Below are 15,407 nucleotides of genomic sequence, written 5' to 3' on the forward strand. Positions count from 1 at the left end.
GGGATTCAAATGAAAGTTAAATGGTAGTAGAATACGAAACTTGTATAAAAATTTGGGGTCTATTCCCAGGCGGGTTGCCATACCCCACAATTATGCCCAAAATAGACATGTACACCAAACGGGACAATATGGGATTCTAATAAAAGTTATTTGAGAGTTAAATTAGAATATAAATAACTTTTAAATTTGGACCATGTCCCGCAAACACTTATGGGTGTAGCGAAGCACACCGGCCAGCTAGTGGTACAATAAAATAAAATAAATTAATTTTATTCTACCATGACTTCAAAAATCTTTTGGCATTTGTCAAAGCCATAACTCAAATATTTCTTTAACACAATTAAAAAAAAAAATTGTAAAGAAAAAAAACTAATTGCCAAAATGGATACAGACAATCAAATACAAAATACATCGCCAACTTGCTACAGAGATAATAACGAGCAGGCATATTTCAAAATCGAAAATATAACCGTTATCAAACCGCCTCTTTTGAAGGTATACTATTGGCAAAGCTTAGACATAGAAGGGTAAAGAAAATTGCAAAATAAACCTTTTTAGATTTAATAAAGTTTATATGCTCATATAATTGTAAATATAATAATTTTTTATCTTTAAGTTTAAATAGAAAACTTTTATCAGATGCCCATCACATTCAGCACAATTTCTATTTGCCTACAAATCACTTGCATAGCAATCCCCAGAAAATTGTCTTTTGGCTAAGAAATTTGTCTAAGAACCCGGTAAAACTGATTTTGAAAAGATTGCAAAATTGCCAATGTGTGCCGCTGCAGACTCGGGTTGGTTTTAATCAATTTCGTAGCCTATACCATTGCCCACATAGAAGATTAATAAATATTACCCAAGAAATATATCAGCTAGATGAGAATGATCTGGTTGCCCTAACAATGGTGGCATATTTTTACTTATATGGATCGTTTGTGCTTTCCTATGAAATGAGGTAAGTATTTACATGCATATGTACTTTAATTTTTTTTATTAAGGATAAATTAAGATAATTGACACAGGATAGCTGGCTGTCGCGAGAAGCTTAGCTGTATTGGAATGCCCAATACGGATTAGGTGCAACGACAATCGCGGACGATCAGCGGTATCGAGTGGAGAGTCTCAGTGAGAGGCCGGGTGACACCGGCTCATGCGTAAATACTGAGTGCCTATGATGCTCGATACGACAAATAACCAATGGTCATTATGTTCCGCGCGGCGATCGGGTGTATAGACAAGAACGAGCTTGCTCGCCGATAAGAGCTTGTCGAAAATCGCCACCTCCTCATGAACATGTAGCTACAACAACAAGATAATCACCGATCTATTTCGGTGGAAGCGGCTACCATGTTATCAGTTTTGATATACATAAATAAAGCAAACACTTTTTTAGCTTTAGCTTTAAAAAGTACAATAATATTGGCCAATAGTGGCTACTTTCGACTAAGTATGAAGTTCAAGGGCGAAGCCACATCTCGAAGGACAAAAATCAAGGAGCAAGAGTTTTTTCTTGCGAAAACTCTCTTAAAATTTAACTTAAAATGGTTATATCTCCAAAATTATATTTATACACTTAGGTGGGGACACGATACCAGACATGAACCAACTTAGGAGAGAGGCATGGAAAAAAATTAAGAATTTTGTAAGTAGCACGGATTTACTAACTTAGTTTTTAGTTTTTAGAGCGCACAACAAGCCCATTACTGACTTAGGTGTATGTCTATAGTGGCAGGACCAGATTAATATCTGGACCTCTTTACAACCCAACATATGACTTACACTGCATAGGACTAAAATAAAACACGGCACACATTTACCGTGGCTTCAATCGGCCCAGGCTATGTTATAGGACGGTCCTCGTGGCACTGGACCTATCGAAAGCATTCGACATGGTGAGCCATGCCAAATTATTTAAGGACATCGCCAACACGTCTCTCCAGCCAGAGCTGAAACGCTGGGTCACAAATTATGGAATAAGACGGCTGGTAAGCTAGGCAGGGATGGATAGCTGAGCAGTGCTGTTCATGGTACTGACGTCATGATGTCGCCCTTGACACAGAAGCTGCTTCTGCGGGAACTGGAAAGACAGTAAAGAGAAGAGCTGTTGACCTGGCCAAGAATATTACTGGCTTAGCAGATCTTCAACCATCTCCAACTCCTACTCATCTCTACAGACCTAGCAAAAATACTCATCGCGACTTGACATCGCAGTGGCCGGGCAAGACTCCCATCAACAATAATGCTTTCCCAGCTCAAGGACAACAGACGCCCTCGTTCCTGGGAACCGCGGCAACAGGACCATGGAAGCCCTGCAGCCTACAACGCCACAGCCTAATCCTAATCAACACTTTCTTAATAGTAGGAATCCACCATTCCAAACAGCCATCATGGAGGGGGTTCACCATCGGTTTTGCACTCACAAAGACTATCCGGGATCCAAATCTGGCCAGCCCGTCAGCCGCCTCCTTCCCCGTCACCCCTTCATGGCACGTAACCCAAATCAATATGGCAGCAACCCCCAAACGTCCCTGACGCTCCTTGTATCTCCCAACAAACCCCGAATTTACAAGACGAGCAGCCAGGGCCTTCAGCGCCGCCTAACTGTCCACATATATTGTGACAATCTGACAGAGCCGCCGCTCCTGACTTAGGATCACATCCAAGGCCCTGAGGATCGTAAAAAACTCAGGCTGAAAGACACTGCATCCGTCAAGAAATCTATGTGTCTCTCTAATTCCTAAGAATTCAATAAAAACATCTGCCCCGATGCCCTCGTCCAGCTTGAACCCATAAACAGAGGGACCCAAGAAGGTAGGTACGCCCCTACCAAAAGCTCCCTCTTCGGTAAGATAGCCTAATTATCGCCATTGAAGAAAAATCCGCTCGGCGCATATTGCGTCGGGTGCCAATTACACGCTGTCATACCACGCCGGCGGCCTTCCGCATAAAAAACGAGTCCTGAAATCTGAAGAGCTCCCTGTCCCTGACTCCTTTAGTTTGAGGGCAGTTCCAACGCCGCGTACTCCATGTACAAATGCAAAGTCTCAGATCAAGTATCGCATTCAGTGCTGCTCTCGGAGAACGCCTCCTCGTCCCCGATATCAGCACCGTCGCAATACCCTGCACCTTCTCCATCATACCGCAAAGACCTACCCTCTCAAGGGTCAAGTGCTACTTAAGGCACCCATAGGTGAGGATTGTACGGCCGACACAGCAGTGTAAATCCTATGGACCGTCCCTGGCCTAAGTCCCCAACTCCTACCTATCGAGTTGTGACATGAGTAGAGCGCATTCAGCCCCGTTTTACTCCCTTCTCAACGTTCAATTTCAATTTCTGGTCAAGAATAGTGCCCAATTATTGAGTCTCCCGAGAGAGCAACAGCTCCACTCTACAAAGGACCGGTCCCCTGAACTCGCCATACTTTAATACCCTCCACCATAGGATGGGGGTAAACAAATTTCGTCATTCCGTTTATAACACCTCGAAATATTCGTCTAAGAGCAAAGCTAGAAGCTTGAAATTTTGCAAAAATGTTTCATTTGGAAATGGGCCAAATCAGTCAGTGTTTTGATATAGCTGCTATATAAACCGATCTTGGGTCTTGACTTTTTGAGCGTCCAGAGTGCGCAACTCTTATCCGATTTGGCTTAAATTTAGCATGTGGTGGTTTGGTATAATTTTTAACAATTGTGTGAAGTATGGTTCAAATCAGCTCCTCACTTGATATAGCTGCCATATAAACCGATCTCGCGATTAGACTTGAGCCTCTAGAGGCAGCAATTGTTATCCAATGTAGTTGAAACTTTGCACAAGTTGTTTTGGTATGCTATGTTTGGTACTTCCAACAACTATGCCAAGTATGGTCTAAATCAGTCCATAACCTGGTATAACTTCCATATAAACCGATCTCCCGATTATACTTCTTGTGCCTCTAGACGGCACAATTCCTATCCGATTTGGCTGAAATTTTGAATGACGTGTTTCGTTATGACCTCCAATAACTGTGCTAAGTATAGTTTAAATTGGTCCATAACCTGATATAGCTGCCATATAAACCGATCTTGGGTTTTGACTTCTTGAGCTTCTAGAGGGCGCAATTCTTACCCGATTTGTCCGAAATTTAGTATGAAGTGTTTTATTTTGACTTCCTACAACTGTGCCAAGTATATTCTAAATCAGTCCATATCATAATATAGCCGCTAGAGGGTGCAACTCTCATCCGAATTGGCTCAAATTGTGCATGAGGGGTTTTGTTATGACTTTCAACAACTGTGCTAAGTATGGTTCAAATCGTTTCATAACCTGGCATAGTTGCCATATAAACCGATCTTGGATCTTGACTTCTTGAGTCGCTAGAGGGCGCAACTCTCATCCGATTTGGCTGAAATTGTGCATGGGGTGTTTTGTTATGTCTTCCAAGAACTGTGCTTAGTATGGTTCAAATCGGTTCTAACCTCATATAGCTGCCATATAAATCGATAATGGGTTTTGATTTATTGAGCCGCTAGAGGGCGCAATTCTCATCCGATTTGGTTGAAATTGTGCATGAGGTGTTTTGTTATGTCTTCCAAGAACTGTGCTTAGTATGGCGCAAATCGCTACATAACCTGATATAGCTGCAATATAAACCGATCATGGGTCCTGACTATTTCAGCTCTTAGAGGGCGCTATTCTTATCCGATTTGTCCAAAATTTAGCATGAAGTGTTTTATTTTGACTTCCTACAACTGTGCCAAGTATAGTCTAAATCAGTCCATTTCATAATATAGTCGCTAGAGGGTGCAACTCTCATCCGAATTGGCTGAAATTGTGCATGAGGGGTTTTGTTATGACTTTCAACAACTGTGCTAAGTATGGTTCAAATCGGTTCATAACCTGGCATAGTTGCCATATAAACCGATCTTGGATCTTGACTTCTTGAGCCGCTAGAGGGCGCAACTCTCATCCGATTTGGCTGAAATTGTGCATGGGGTGTTTTGTTATGTCTTCCAAGAACTGTGCTTAGTATGGTTCAAATCGGTTCTAACCTGATATAGCTGCCATATAAACCGATAATGGGTTTTGACTTATTGAGCCGCTAGAGGGCGCCTCATCCGATTTGGCTGAAATTGTGCATGAGGAGTTTTGTTATGTCTTCCAAGAACTGTGCTTAGTATGGCGCAAATCGCTACATAACCTGATATAGCTGCAATATAAACCGATCATGGGTCCTGACTATTTCAGCTCTTAGAGGGCGCAATTCTTATCCGATTTGTCCAAAATTTAGCATGAAGTGTTTAATTTTGAATTCCTACAACTGTGCCAAGTATAGTCTAAATCAGTCCATATCATAATATAGCCGCTAGAGGGCGCAACTCTCATTCCGATTATGGGTCTTGACTTCTTCAGCTTTTAGAGGGAGCAATTCTTATCCGATTTGGGTGTAATTTTACACGTGGAGTTTTGTTATGCTAAGTATGGTTCAAATCGGTTCATAACCTGGTATAGCTGCCATATAAACCGATCTGGGATTTTGACATCTAGAGGGCGCAATTCTCATCAGATTTGGCAGAAACTTTGTACAACGACTTCTCCCATGACCTTGAACATACGTGTCCAATATGGTCTGAATCGATCTATAGCTTGATACAGCTCCCATATAAACCGATCTCCCGATTAGATTTCTTGAGCCTCTAGAGGTCGCAATTCCTATGGTTTAAAACGGTCCATAACCTAATATAGCTGCCATATAAACCGATCATGGGTCTTGACTATTTCAGCTCTTAGAGGGCGCAATTCTTATCCGATTTGTCCAAAATTCAGCATGAAGTGTTTTATTTTGACTTCCTACAACTGTGCCAAGTAAAGTCTAAAGCAGTCCATATCATAATATAGCCGCTAGAGGGCGCAACTCTCATTCCGATTATGGGTCTTGACTTCTTCAGCTTTTAGAGGAAGCAATTCTTATCCGATTTGGGTGTAATTTTGCACGTGAAGTTTTGTTATGCTAAGTATGGTTCAAATCGGTTCATAACCTGGTATAGCTGCCATATAAACCGATCTGGGATTTTGACATCTTGAGCCCCTAGAGGGCGCAATTCTTATCAGATTTGGAAGAAACTTTGTACAATATGGTCTGAATCGATCTATAGCTTGATACAGCTTCCATATAAACCGATCTCCCGATTCTACAACGGACTGAAATATTATACAATGACTTCTACAATGTTTAGCATTCAATTCATTTATGGTCCGAATCGGACTATTACTTGATATAGCTCCAATAGCATAACATATGTTTGCCTAAAAAGAGATACCGCGCAAAGAACTCGACAAATGCTATCCCTGGTGGAGGGTATATACGATTCAGCCCGGCCGAACTTAGCACACTCTTACTTGCTTTTATACATAGAGATAAACTTTTGGCAAAATTTTCCATACAAATAAAATTTGGACAAAATTTTCATAGAAATTTAATTCTAAAATATTTCTTTGCCATTTTCTCTTTTAGATCATAAAGAAAAAATCATTTAAAAAATCCTCGTTCTTTAATTTAAGCAAATTAAATGAATTTTAAATTATTTGCTTTTCAGTTGTTCCAATTCTCGTATCATAATTCTAAACTTTCATGTTGACATTTTCAATTTCGAGCCCTTGAAGAGCATTCTTACAACTGAATTGATTCCTGTGAATATTAAGGAATATCGTAGCATGTCTCAGGCCATATGGGTACGCAATATAACAGCAAAAGATCTAAAATTTCGTTTTATAACCAGCAATAGAGGCTTGTGTTTAATAAACTCACATATGATAATACCAAGGCAAAGTGTATGGCCATTAATCGTAGACTATAGGCCAAGTGATTTTACAAATGAGGTACAAGAAATTCTATTAAATCGCTCAATATATGGGGATGATACAAATTTTTGTCTGTTTTTTGTTAGCTAACTCTGACTTTGCTCTTCGATGGTTTACGTTTTGATACACCTCTGACATGTAAAGGTATCTTAGGTGAGGAATATATCACTTCGCAATCTGAAGCCCCTCTGGAGGATTATGAATGTGCTGATATGCTACATGTGGTTATACCAAATAAATTGCAATTTAACTTGGAGTTAAATGATCTACGTTCTTTGATGGTCCTGGTGCATAATCACAATCAAAAATGTATGGAATTCAAATGGCAGACGTAAGAGAACATTGACATTGTTTTTTGGAAAGAGATTAAACTGAATATTTTGTTTCTTACTTTCAGTTATTCCATACTTGATTATTTCACATTTACATTTGAGCCTAGCCAATTTACTTTAAAACCCCATCACTCCAAGCTATGTGTGGTTCATTGCAAAAGCTATAAAAAACCTTTAGATTTTCGCTATATACCGGCTGTCTTGGAAATACATCGTATATTGGATAAATCCACAAAAATAGCCCAAGAACTTTTAACGGAAATTGAATCCATTGATGATCCTAAATGGAGAGAGGGCAGCTATGTGGAGCATGTATTCTTGCAAATTGATTTAAAAGTTAATTTTGCCAAATTGGATGTCTTTGAAGTGAAAGGAATAGAAGAAAAAACTAAATCTTCTCCCATGATAATACCAATGCCACATGATGATGCTGATTCTACATCCATGAAAAATGTCCAGCATAGCGAAAGTACCATATTTGAAGAACTGTTTTGGGACTATTTATCCAGATCCTCAAGTTTCATGCGCAACACCCAGATGATAGCTCGTAACTTAAGATACGAAGAAGTTATTCGAGCCAAACAGCATTCCAAATCAAAGGAAAAGCCAACCAAAAACGAAGGCTTGTGAGTTTATTACAGCTTCTTTTCATTTTGTTTGGCATGTTATTTTGGTATTTTTTTTCTTATAACTTAGAGGGATTTGTAACATCATTAACTATATAGTGGCGGAAAGCTGTCGTGATCTTTCCAAGAATTATCGTTTTGTTCCAGCAGAACTTTTAGAAACACCTTAAAATTTACCTCGCAAATTCTTAAGATACAGAGAAAATGGCAACATGGAATCACGTTGGAGGCATGACTGATGTGTAAGACTGTTGAAAGGACATTTTTGTAAAAAAAAAAAAAACAAATATTGTTTTATTTTATAAAAAAAAAAAAAAAAAAAAAAAACATACCTGAAATTGGCTTGTCTTAAGCGTTCCAAATAACGTTCAACAGCTACGGCAGGCAGGAAGAGTTTTCTTACTAGTTTGGGTACTTTATCGGTAAGATCACGGGCCTGAAAAATAATTAAAAATTTTAAATAATTAAAATGTTTCTGTAGAAAAAAGTTAAGAAAAAATTTCCTATGGAAATAAAATTTTTAAAAATTTTTCTATAGAAAAAATTTTACAAAATTTTCTATCGCTGCAGTTCTTGAAATATCTGGACCCAGTTTTCGATTCGCAACAATCCTGAAAAGGAATACGGAGGAAAGAAGCCGAAATGCAGGAGGATGTGCGGTAGGTGGTAAGGGGTTAGACCGAAGATGATTTACTGATGTACACGGTCTTGGTTAGATCAATGCTGACATACGGGATACTTTCATAATAGAAGGTTGTGGGAAAGAAGACTCACACCAGGTAATCCCAGAAGATGCAAAGCCTACCCAGTTTCGAAATCACTAGAGCGTTAAGGTGAACACCGCCGGTAGGTATGGGGCCTATATTCGAAACTATGCCGGCAAGTTTGCACTTAGGCTGAGAAAACTTGGCATGCTGTAGCAGTGTGGGGACACTGAGGCGCCAGCGCTTGTCGTTGACGGTCTCCATAGGGTAAATTCGGTACGTGCAACCGACTACCATGGGATTGGGGAGAGGATATGGCCAAGGTTCCATTCCAAACTATGTAAGGGGTAGACGGACTAAGGAGGGTCTTACTACTACTTGGCACCGAGACCGATTCGAGAAAGAATTTTCGGTATTCACTTTTCCGGGAGAGAGGAGTGAGAGACGAATGTTATTTTTGAAGTGAATGAATCCTCGGTTTTCATAGGTGCCTCCAATAGGAAGTCAGAGATTGGATTGGGTTATACTCCAAGACACTTAACATCGGTATATCGTTGAGACAATCGGACGAGTATGCGGTCTTTCGGGCAAAGGTCTATGCCATAACCAAAGCAGTAAAAGAAAATCAGGGTAGGGATTTACCGTCTTTAAAATTCAGGATTTGTGTGGAAGGGGTCCTCAAGGCCTTGGATTCGAGGATAGTGAGCTCGAATCCTAGAATAGACTTCGGGATCACGACAAAGCGCTAACTTGTGTTTGCGGACACGTTGGTCGATGTTGTAGCCACATTTCCATGTGAAGGTGGCGATTTTCGTCAAGCTCCTGTAGGTGAGCCAGCTCATTCCGGGCCAAAGGAGCGATCGCCGCGGGAACAGGGTGGCCATTGGTTATTTAAAGGCGCCATTAACTCGCCTTGTCATATCGAGCATCATAGGCACAAACTATTTGTGCTCAATACCGCTGGTTCTCCGCGACTGCCGTTTCAGCTACTCCGTATGGATCATTCCACTATCCATTACCTGTGGACGCGCCTGGTAGCTCGCAGCTAAGCTTCTCGTGACTCCAATGAACACCACACAGATCGGACCTCCATGTTCTAGCCTGTGTGTGGCTCAAAGCTATCCTGTACCGGGGACATGTTGGTATTTCAAGAAAAGAGAAGGTTGGTATTCGAAGAAAATAGAAGGTGGGCGCATACGCCAGGAATGGCCCCTCCACTGGTCACCGGACCTGCATAAGTGCTACTAATGGTACGACTGAAGCTGCGGAAGTTGTTTTGATTAGGAGGAGGAGCACAAGTCTGTTCATGTCCGGGTTTACAGGAGCACAGGCTTTTCACCTAGGGTTGGGGTTTTTTTCGATCACGGCGACGACGCATTTGTCTCTCGAATACGGGATAAGAAGGAATGGTTTCCATGGGAGAGAAACTGGTGACTTTCGACGTTACGAATGTCCCACGTATACAAATCAGTGCCGAGGTGCTGTCGATTGTTGAGGCGATGATAACGGAGTGGAGGTCCTGGCGATTAGTTCGTTTTAGCCTTACAAGTCGACCGAACAAAGGGCGGTGCCGTAAGGTTTCTGTAGGGAATATTACGGGCTTGCGTTTTACTTAGGGTCGTTTTCATTTCCAAGGTGGGGAAACCGGTCACTCCCGTCCCAAGGATTTTAAGTCAATCAGTCTGTCATCTTTCGTCGTGAAGACACTTGAGAGACTGTTGGATGCGCAGTCTTCTTGACCCATCGTTGATAAGGGGCTGCCAGCATGTCTGCACCAAGGGTCGGTTAGTTGATGGCGCCCACCACGATGGTTGGGTTTTATAGAGACGAGCTTGGGGGCAGGCGACTTCACTTTGGTGACCTTCTTGGATATAGAAGGGGCTTTTATGTGGAGCCAGCATGTCTGCACCAAGGGTCGGTTAGTTGATGGCGTCCACCACGATGGTTGGGTTTTATAGAGACGAGCTTGGGGGCAGGCGACTTCACTTTGGTGACCTTCTTGGATATAGAAGGGGCTTTTATGTGGAGTTTGGAGTCTATTGATATAAGAGTCCACCCCCTTCTAGTAAACTGGATTGATGTTCTGCTCAAGGGTACAATTGTCAATGCACCACTGGCTGAGGGTTCGGGGAGGATGATTGTGACCAGGGGACGCCGATGGAGGCTTAAAACCTGGGCGTTATTCTTGACCAGAAATGGAATTGGAGGTAGTCTTCCCGAAGAAGGAACTTAGGTCTGGGGGCTTCCCAACATTATTGGGTCCCTCTTTCTACAAGGATGGGGGCACCGGGCGGGGGTTGTTTTGAATTTCTAGGAATTATGGAGTCAAAGACTTCTGGATAGTGTCTTTCAGACAGAGGTTTTCGCGATTTTCAGGGCCTTGGATGTGATCCTGAATCAGCAGCGGCGGCCCTCTCATACTTTCACGGTTTATGTGTATAGTCGGGGGGTGTTGAAGGCTCGGGCAGTCGGTCGGGTGAGTTCGAGGCTTGTCGGAGTTAGAGGGAGAGTCTCGGATGTTTGGGGGCTGCTGTCAAATTGTTCTGGGTTCCGGACCATCAAAGGATGACGGGTTACGAAGTGGCTGACGAGGTGGCCTGGATTGGGATGGGCTTTGGGTGTGCGACGCCGAAGGTGAATTCTCCTTTGGATTGGCTGTTTGAGATGGTAGTTGTTGTTGTAGCAGTGTGTTGTTGTTGTTGTTGTTGTTGTAGTAGCAGTGGGTGGTACACTGAGGCGGCAGCCCTTGCCGATGAAGGAATTCATCGGGTCAATCCGGTCCATACAACCGGCTGCCATGGTATTGGCAGTGTGTTGTGCACTGAGGCGGCATTCCTTGCCGATGAAGGACTTTATCGGGTCAATCCGGTACATACCATCGGCTGCCATGAGTTTGGCATGACACCCGTTTGGGATGGTGGATTTCTACTATGACAAACGTGCTGACTAGGCGTGGGCTGCCATTTGTAGGGGTTGTAGGCTGTAGGGTTGCCAAGGCCCTATGGTCGAGGGAGTCCTGACCAGTCACTGCAATATCAGGTCGATGACATGGCGATGGGCTAGGGAAGATGTGGATTTCTACAGGGTCTGTGGGGATGAGGAGGAGTTGGAGACAGTTGAGCATCTGATGTGCAAGTGCCTTGCGATGACGGGGAGAAGGCGAAGTATTATGGTTGATTACGTCTTCTCTCCTCTGGGCTCCCTACACTCTCTCGACCACTGAGTCATTCTGGGATTCTGCAAGGGTCTGGGAAGGCTGACTGGGCGGCCCTCTAGACGGTGGAACTTTCTCGATCTCTATGCCGCCTTTTTGGTATATATTAATATTTTTCTGATGGTTTTCGTTTTCTCTCCTATTTCATTTCTTTCTAGGATTCACATAATGGACTAAAGTTGTTGTTGTAGCAGTGTGTTGTACACTGTGGCGGCAGCCCTTGCCGATGAAGAATCTCAACTGGTGAATCCGGTACATATAACCGGCTGCTATAGAATTGATGGACTAGATGTTTTCGAGTGAATCGGTTGGCAACTGCGGTTGCGAGGAGCGTTTCTTTTAACCTAAGACGAGAAGGACCAAGTGCACACTCAGATGAGTGTAAACCGATGTTACATGTTATACTTGAGAATGTGCTAGATAGACGCCACCCGGTGCCACCCGACCTCTCACTGAGACTCTCCGCTCGATACCGCTGGTTGTCCGCGACTGCTGCTACAACTACTCCAGATGGAGCATTCCACTATCCGCAACCTGTGGACGCAATGAACACCACACAGATTGGACCTCAATGTTCCATCTTGGGTGGTGCTCACAGCTATCCCGTGCCGGGGATAGTAGTTTCTTGCTATGTTTCCCATAAATCACACTTTTTCTTTTCCTTTTCAGCGACACTTCTTCTCACTAGGGTGTCACAATTTAAAATTTTTATAAAATTTTCTATGGAAATAGAGTTTGACGAAATTTTTTTATAAAATTTGAATTTGACAAAATTTTTCATGAAAATTGAAATGAAATGAAAATGAAAAATTTAATCAAAATTTTTATAAAACTTCAAGATTTTAGAAAATACGCGAAATTTTTTTTCAATGTGACTCACCATTTCTAAATGTTGATGTGCCGCCGTAGCCACTTCAAATATGCAGTCTTCCACACCTTTATCATTTGCTGTGGCCCTTAGCACTCGCTCTTGACTAACACCATTCTTAATTAAAACCTCTTGTGGTATATTTAAAGCTTGGCTACGTTTGGTGTAAGGTATTGCACGCAGTAATGTGACAATGCCTTGAGCCTTGCCCAGATGGGAGGCAGCATGATCCACATTCATGTCTTTGACACCAGTCAATTGTATTAGAAGGTACAATAAGGAGGAATAGGTTTGTTCACCATATGTTTCCATGTCTTTTATGGTTATGAAGGGTTCATTTGGCGCACGATCACGAGCATTGACTAGACGTTTCAGATAGACTTTGTTGAGCTGATAGGTATCGATGGTCTGCAGAAGAAAAACGAAGAACGGAAAGAATTATAAAGGTTAGTATTTCATATTATTGCCAAGCGAAATCAGCTGAAAATTGTTCAGCGTTTGTTATTCCCTACTAAAAAAGAAAATATGGCTACAACAACAACAACCGACTAAAGCTGGCGAAATTTTTGAGATAGTGTGCCATGTGAAAACTTGTCCTGCGGCACTTGTCCGTTCGGAGTCAGTAATGCAAAGGAGTTCCCTTTTCAGTTTGTTGTAGCTTCAAGCTTCTATAGGTGAGCAAGCTCTTTCCGATCCAATGGGCCCATCGCCGCGGGAACAGGGTGGCTGTTGGTTATTTAAAGACGCCTATTACTCGCCTTGTCATATCGGGCATCATAGGCACTCAGTATTTGTGAAAGAGCTGGTGTCGCCCGGATTCTCACTAAGACTCTCCACTCGATACCGCTCATTGTCCGCGACTGGCGTTGCAGCTAAATATCCGCAACCTGTGGATGCGCCCGGTAGCTTTCAGTTAAGGTTTACGTGACATCAGTGAACAGCACACAGATCGGAACTCAATAATCGATTTTAAAACTTGAATCGGACACAATTCATTGATATGTGAGCAATTTGCCCCCCAATTCGTTAATGGAATGTTCGTGAGCAAATTTGCCTTGAAAAATATGTCGCGTGGGACTTGCATTGTTTTTTCTACTGGCACACCATAGGCATATTCCATATATTTCAATTTTCCGTAACATTAATTCATACTCACACTTTTCAACTCCCTCAGCACCGGTTGATCAGCAACATACGACTTTTCCTTGCCATAACACTTTTCAATGGAATCATACCAAAACTTTAAACGCATTTTTGCTATATGGTCCTCGGAAACCTAAAGAAAATAGCAAAACAATTACCCTAAAGGATTTTCTCTGACCCCCCAAAAAAAAAACTTACGTTTGATGAACATTTTGCCACCTCAACATTGAATGCCCTCAAAGCAAAGGCATGTCTACGATGTGCATTGTCCAATAGTAAAGTGCATAGATAGTTTTCATGATCATTTTTTCTATAAAGAAAATATTTTTCTAGACTTTATATAACCAAAACACATTTAGAGACCGGCTAATGTACTCAACTTACTCCACTAAATTCATGCAATATTTTACGGCAGATACTTCCTTTTTTGTTGTACTTTCATTGCTATGTTTTTGCCTCTGTTGTTGTTGTAAAATATTTTGTAAATTTCTTAAAGAAATTGTTTGCTGTCTGGGTAAAATTGTCTTCATATTTCCCTCTGTTGCGAATGAATTAAAATGGTTTGTTTACTTTTGGTGGAACAACAAATATCAGCTGTTTTCATACGACTGCTGAGCTGTGTTCAGTGGAAATTAGATGTATTGCATATTAAACAAAGCAAGTTCTAACAAGCATGACGCTGTTGGTGCGCCATTGGTCGGCGGTGGTTTGATAGATATTGCCGTTAAATTTTGACCAGCTTTAATTTATTTATCCATGTGTGAGTGAGAGTTTATTATGCATTGTGTACAATACTTTAAAATATAGGCCTGTATCTGAAAGAATGATTTGTTTATTCGCGTATGATGAAGTAGACCACCGTGGCGGCATAAGCGTAGAAAGGCCTCTGGGATGTGGGCTAAGCACACAGTGTATTGTGCATTATGTACAATACTTTAAAATATAGGCCTGTATCTGAAAGAATGATTTGTTTATTCGCGTATGATGAAGTAGGCCTCCGTGGCGGCATAAGCGTAGAAAAGCCTCTGGGATGTGGGCTAAGCACACCCAGAAAAGTTTTAGCTCCACCAGAATTTTAAAAAGTTCATTGGTTTTGATAAAATTGTCTGAATTTTCTGATTTCTGATGGGCTATCTTTGCTAATGCGTGGCGCAGAGCTTCTGCATATGAAGCCGAACATTTTCACATTTTTAGCGTTGGTTAGGGTAACAACTATTTGGCTTAAACGTTAACCGGAATGCACTCATTGATATAAGTTCCAGTTACTTAATGGAATTTTCATAGGAAATTTAGTATGCTGAAGTTGTTGTTGTTGTAGCAGTGCTTTGTATTTCATCATTCGCTGCTGTGTTCTACTAAGTATCCAGACATACGAACCCTGAGACTAAGATGCAGAAAAACAGAGGGATCTGGTCTGATATTTTGTGGGATTGGCGTATGAACCTAGGATGAAATCGGTATAAGTATCCAACAAGCTGACACTAATACTGTAAGACTTAAAGCGGCCGCATTTGCTAGAACGCAATTGAGCCAGAGGGAGGATAACTTTTTCAGATGCAATATGTGGAGGTTGATCTCCAAGGAATGAGTCATTAGTTAGCTGTCTACCGCTTCTGCCACCGTGTCTGCGTAAATAGTGTCTAAACCCCGTATCGAAAGCTTTAAAGAGAGCCGTCCTA

General features: G+C 41.8%; 2 protein-coding genes across 2 annotated transcripts; one reads left to right on the plus strand and one right to left on the minus strand.

Moving 5' to 3' along the window:
- Window positions 1–340: 340 nt before the first annotated feature.
- Window positions 341–7,969, plus strand: LOC106096008 (uncharacterized). The gene is made up of 6 exons (XM_013263510.2): window positions 341–527; window positions 617–958; window positions 6,577–6,859; window positions 6,928–7,172; window positions 7,239–7,799; window positions 7,870–7,969. The coding sequence occupies exons 1-6, from the start codon at window positions 382–384 to the stop codon at window positions 7,967–7,969; spliced, it is 1,677 nt and encodes a 558-aa protein (XP_013118964.2). The 5' UTR covers window positions 341–381.
- LOC106096009 (NADH dehydrogenase (ubiquinone) complex I, assembly factor 6 homolog) lies at window positions 7,768–14,325 on the minus strand. Its single transcript, XM_013263511.2, has 6 exons — window positions 14,113–14,325; window positions 13,927–14,038; window positions 13,742–13,861; window positions 12,598–12,993; window positions 8,132–8,235; window positions 7,768–8,047 (listed from the first exon to the last, which is right to left on the minus strand). The coding sequence occupies exons 1-6, from the start codon at window positions 14,256–14,258 to the stop codon at window positions 7,966–7,968; spliced, it is 960 nt and encodes a 319-aa protein (XP_013118965.2). The 5' UTR covers window positions 14,259–14,325; the 3' UTR covers window positions 7,768–7,965.
- Window positions 14,326–15,407: the final 1,082 nt, after the last annotated feature.

The sequence above is a fragment of the Stomoxys calcitrans genome, chromosome 4 (assembly GCF_963082655.1).
Source record: "Stomoxys calcitrans chromosome 4, idStoCalc2.1, whole genome shotgun sequence".
In the NCBI taxonomy this organism is placed as follows: Eukaryota; Metazoa; Arthropoda; class Insecta; order Diptera; family Muscidae; genus Stomoxys; species Stomoxys calcitrans.